This window comes from Cebus imitator, unplaced genomic scaffold (genome assembly GCF_001604975.1).
Source record: "Cebus imitator isolate Cc_AM_T3 unplaced genomic scaffold, Cebus_imitator-1.0 Scaffold33, whole genome shotgun sequence".
Taxonomy (NCBI): Eukaryota; Metazoa; Chordata; class Mammalia; order Primates; family Cebidae; genus Cebus; species Cebus imitator.
In genome coordinates, this window is record NW_016107348.1 from 4,038,675 (window position 1) to 4,044,512 (window position 5,838).

Here is a 5,838-nt window from a genome sequence, read left to right on the forward strand (position 1 = left end):
GGCTGGAGTACAGTGGCACAACCTTGGCTCACTGCAACCTCCGCCTCCTGGGTTCCAGCGATTCTCCCATCTCAGCCTTCTGAATAGCTGGGATTACAGGCACGTATCACCACACCTGGCTAATTTTTTGTATTTTTAGTAGAGATGGGGTTTCACCATGTTGGCCAGGCTAATCTTGAACTCCTGATCTCAAGTGATCTGCCTGCCTCAGCCTCCCAAAATGCTGGAATTCCAGGCATGAGCCACCATACCCGGCCCATTGTCAATTCCAACCATTGCCATCCTGCCCCTGGAACTGCTTTTGGTGCAGCCATGACCTCTGTGACTTGAAGTGGATGGACACTTCTTAGTCATTATCTTACCTAGCACTCTCCTAGCAGATTTGAACCCTGTTGACTCCTCCCTCCTGAAAAGCCCCTTTCCTGGGCTTCTGTGACATTTTTATTCTCTACTTGCCCTCCTCCTGCTGGCTGCCCCTTCATAGCCTACTGTCATCTCCCGCTGTGTGTGCTGTGAATGTTTGTGCTCCTCAGGGTGGTCTCAGAAGTCAGGCTCTCACGCAACAGTCTTGCCCCATGGGCTTCATCTGTACTCAAGTCTCCAGTGTCCATCTACATAGTGAGTCCCAAGACTCTCCCTCTAACTCACACATCTCTCTTGGCCCTTCAGACTGCTCACATCCAGCTCCCTACAGACATTTCCTCGTCTAGATGACTTGCAGGCATCTCGAAACTAGCATATCTGAAACTGAATTCATCTTTGCACCCTGCCCCTGCCACCACCTCCAGTCCTGCACACCCTCCTCTGTTCTCTATTTTGGTGAATGGTACTACCCTCCACCTGGTTCATTTTAAACTAGAAAACTGAATGTTATTCTTAATCCTCCCACTCATGGAATGGGAAAAAGCAGCTTTGACAATGAAACAGGGTACTAACAGGTACAAGTAGAGGAGACTTTGAGAACAGCTCCCAGTCACCCTTGCAGTGCGTCAGTTACCAAGTTACTAGTGATAACGGCTTCCTACACCTCACTCAGATCCATTCATTGCTCTCCATTCCTCTGTTCCCAGTCATAGTTCAGCCTTTTTTGTCTCTCCTGATTATTGCCACATCTTCTTGACCTCCCTGTCTTCGTTCCTGTCCTTTCCAGCCTAATCTCCATGCTAATCTTCCTAAAAATCAAACCTGATTATGTATTTCCTGGTTTAAAGCCTACAGTGGCTGGCCATTGCACTTAAGCTCAAGTTGCTCCTTAACATGACTGTAGCCTGGTGTACTCTGCTTCTTGTTTGCCTCATCTCCAGCCACTTCTCTAGTTCTAGCTACCCTAGACAACTCTAATTCCTCCAGTGAGCACTCCTCTGTGTTCTCTGGGCTTTCATACATGGCATTTCATACATGCCTGGACTATGGGTGCCTGTTTGGTTAGCTCATTCTAAGCATTCCTCATGTCTTGGACTTAGATACCACTTCCTCTAGGAAGCATTTCTTGAACTCACAGATCTGGGTTAGGTGACCTTCTCCATGCTTTCCAAACATGATGCCCTTCCCCTGTCATGGAATTGTCTCATGATGATTTGTAAATTGTAGTTATCCATATGCACTGTGGGGCTGACTGCAACTGAGGGCAGTGCACATGGCTCTCGTGTCATGGAGGTATGTGAACCTCCATACAGACTGCCACAGAGCTCCCTTATTTCCAGCTGTGGCTGTAGGTTGGCATGAAAAAGGTGGCCCTGCAAATGAAGCTGAATGCCAGCAAGGCCAGGCCAGCACCTGTAAGTAGACTGCATCCGAGTTTAATGCTAGTGTAATTGCTTTCTGGACATTTTGCTACTTATGGCTCTGTGTCTGTGGCTGCAGCAATAGACATTTGCCTGATTCTTTCAGAGTATGGCTCTGTAGTACAGATGTTGATTGAAACATAGGATGGCTTGATTTATTTTACCTTCTGTCCTTTGGCCCAGTCTGCTATTGTTGGGCTGCTAAAGAACAATGAGATATCAGAAAGCTAGAGAGAACATAGAGAAGCAAGGATAATCTGTAATCCACAGACCAGTGAGTGAGCCTTTGAACAGTCCAGGCCACCTACTCATGAGTAAAACCATATTATTTAACCATTTTGGAATGTCTTAGATAGTCTCTGGAATGCCACAGATAACTGTACTATAACCTTGCCCTTATTCAAAGGTGACATCTTGACATTTTTGACACAATGAAGAGATGCAGGTAAAACTTGCATTCTTTTAACAGGAGATATGTAAACTGTATTTGTGTGACCTGAATCTAGGCAAAATGCCTGCATCCTAGGTAGAATATTCATATTTGTACTGTACCAGGAACAGTCAGGACCTTTTGTGTGAACATATTCAGAATCCTAGTTCAGGAATTTTCTTTATAAACCCTATTGTTGTAATGCCTTATATTGTTATATAGTTTTATAATAGTCAAGCATGTGTGGATCTTAGTTTGACCTTCCAACAGCTTTCGAAGTAGGTAGGGCAGGGATTATCATCATTTTTACAAAGAGAAAATGGCAGAGCAGAAATCATATGGTTAATAAAGGAGGGAGTTAGGACCTGAACTCAGGTCTCAAAATGACCAGTCCTGTGTTCTTTCCGTCATGCCACATGACTTTGTGTTGAAGCTTGTGTGTGTGCCAAGTATGTCTCATGTATGTGGGGGACAGTTAATCCAACCTCTTCTAAGATCTGGGCCAGTTGAGAAATAGTCAGATATGGCTCATCCTATCAGTTTTATTATAGTGAACGCTCAGTTGAAGAATGTGGCCTGGACACATAGCTTGCATGGACTTTCTGCTCTTTTCCTCCCTGAATTGACTTCATCCACTTAGTCCCAGATCCAGCAGCAGGACAGCAGCAGGCTGCACCCCATATCGAGGCAGAACCCCACTGTATTGCACTGAGTGCAGGAGGGGAGAGAGGGGAACTCCGGCCAGCAGCCAGAGAGAGACAAAGCAGAGTCCAGGCCACACATGAGGAATCGCTTCTTGTCTCAGGGACTAGTGGGTATGAGGAACTGAGAGTGGCAGAAGTCTCTTCTCAACACTTCTGAGAGCACAGAAGTTGCTGTTCTGTGGGTTTTGTAGGAAAGAGTTAGGATGGTTCTTGAGTTAATTGGCTTAGGGAGAAAAAACTGTAAGCTCCTTGAGTACAAGGATCCCTGTGTCTAACAATTCTCTCCCCCGATTTATGTAGCACAGAGCCAAGCACAGAGTAGTGCCCAACAAATGCTTGTTGACCAAACTGTGATCTTCACTATAACAACAGAAGTAGGAAAGTATAGATATTGTTAGAGATGGCAAGACCCAATGTGTGGCTGAATGGTGATTATTTCTTTTACTCATGTGAAAACTTATACTGGCTGGCAACCAAGCCATCCTGACCATAAGACCATACTCTGCTTTTGCAGGGAACTGTCTTCCCCAGCGACCACTCTCTTTTCCTCTCTGCTCAGAGTTCATTTCTCATATATTCTCTTTTGAACATATTCAAACAACCTCTTTAAACCTCCTTTCTCCCTTCTCTTTTTCCCCCCATTTCATTGTTCATCTACTGAAGGAAATTTTTTTTCCTCTTTCTTATTCTACTCCCTGCTACATCTTGCAAACACTGTCTTTCTCCCTTCTTCAAATGTCTGTATCTTAACTTGGTAGATAAGTAGAAGAATAGTGCTGATGATATTCTTCCTGCGTCAGAAGTGATGCTACAGTTAATAGAGAATGAGGTTTTTTCCAAAGTCTTGAAGTTCCTGGAGATCCATTTAGAAAGTCAGCATATATTTACTTTTGTATCTTTTATTTAAGCTTTTGCTGAAGTACCAGCATTAAGAATAAATGTGCTTTTTATTCCATTTTAGTTTTAATTAATAGTATAAGTACAGTACTAACATATGCCGCCAGATTTCATTGCACTTAAAATTTCCACAATGCATGTCACGAACAGGCCTTTATGAGCCCACTTACGGACCCAACTGTAATTTGTCATTTTATGGGAAAATAGGTAGTTTCCTGTTTTAGAATAGCTGTTGGACACAACTAATATGCTGTTTGTTCTGATGTCTTCTTAATTTAATGTGTATAAGGTGATTTGTATCTTTTGTCAAGTTCCAAACTTAGGTGGGAATAGAGGGGATTTTTTTTGCTTCATACATATAACTTACGACCTTTGATGTGTTTGTCCCACAGGGAAAGCTTTTGACATCACCTATGTGCGTCTCAAGTTCCACACCAGCCGCCCAGAGAGCTTTGCCATTTACAAGCGCACGCGGGAAGACGGGCCCTGGATTCCTTACCAGTACTACAGTGGTTCCTGCGAGAACACCTACTTGAAGGCAAACCGCGGCTTCATCAGGACAGGAGGGGACGAGCAGCAGGCCTTGTGTACTGATGAGTTCAGTGACATTTCTCCCCTCACCGGGGGCAACGTGGCTTTTTCTACCCTGGAAGGAAGGCCCAGTGCCTATAACTTTGACAATAGCCCTGTGCTGCAGGTAAGTTCTCCCAGGTTGGCTTGAAGCCAGCTAGTTTTACAACATGCAAGATGCAGGAAAGATTATTGTAGCAGGGCCTGTGGCCCCATCTCTGAGGTACAGGGTCAGAGTAGACTTCTTCAGCAACACAGACAGCTGGATTTTATTCTGCTCTCTGTGTGCTATGAATAAGTGAAGGGAAGTAGTTTTGTTCCTGCTGCCTGGTTGATGTTTGTTCTTATGCCCTTGCAAGGTCTATTCTGGGATGTAAACTTTACACATTTTTTTAAAAAGTCAAACAATTTTAACTTTAATCTCTGTACCTGAGGTGGAAACACTTTCCTTCTGACCTTTTGAAGAGAACATTTGACCTAATAACCCAGTTTTCTTGGATCTTTTTTGATTTGACAAAATAAAAAGTATTTTTTTTTTAATTAGCAGAGGGAAACAGTTGAAGCAAGATATTTGAGAATGCCATCTTCTTTCATTTTTACACAAGAAAATTTTGATTAGGTTTGTCTGGCACCATTGCTGATCATTAAAGAAACTCCTCATCACCTCAAAGGATGGGTGTTAGCATTTAGGTACCCATGGCATTGTACTTAAACATCCTGATAGAAACTAAACCCTGTTTGAGAAAGATTTTTTTCTCATGAATTCTACATGCGTATTCCTTATACACCGTAATATTGAATTCTTACGTGTTGCTCAGATTTCTGCGAACTTTTCATATGTCCTGGCTGTTTGATTATGGAAAAGCTGGTGAGCCGCATGCCGTACTCAGCACCTTAACACAGAATTGGAGATGCTGCTGTCATGTGGCTGAAGTCAGCAACCACATGGGGACAGCCTATATCAGTTGACTGAAATAAGAAAGACTAATAATAGGCTTTCAAATGCTGTGTACATTATATGAAAAGCGATTGTGATTTTTAAATAGGAAATACACTGTCTTTCTGGGGTTTCTACTTTTGTATCTTCTTGTTCTTTCTCTCTGGAATCCATTATTATGTTCAAGGGCTCTCTTTCTAATTTGATTGGTTTTGGACAGTGACATAAGAATATATTTTTCTGGGGGTCCAATTGCCCCCCTCTTCCATTGTATTTCCGTACGTTGCTGGGAGAGCATGAACATGAAAGCTCTTGGTAAATTCCGAGGTTATGGTGAGTAGTGAGTGTGCTTGCCAAGGCCTTGCAAAAAAGTGTTTCTTGCAATGGATATAAGTTGTGTTTAAAATCAATGGCAGAGAGAATAGCTGATTTTGATAGATGAAAAAGCAGGGCCAGGTGCGGTGGCTCATGCCTGTAATCAGCACTTTGGGAGGCCGAGGCAGGTGGATCACTTGA

The 5,838-nt window shown here is 43.2% G+C and overlaps 1 protein-coding gene across 1 annotated transcript in view; it reads left to right on the forward strand.

Moving 5' to 3' along the window:
- LAMC1 (laminin subunit gamma 1) overlaps window positions 1–5,838 on the forward strand; it is a 123,167-nt gene that overhangs the window by 78,182 nt on the left and 39,147 nt on the right. Inside the window, exon 2 of the mRNA XM_017524505.2 lies at window positions 4,208–4,512. Within this exon, the coding sequence (XP_017379994.1) occupies window positions 4,208–4,512 (305 nt within the window). The remainder of the gene's footprint in view (window positions 1–4,207; window positions 4,513–5,838) is intronic.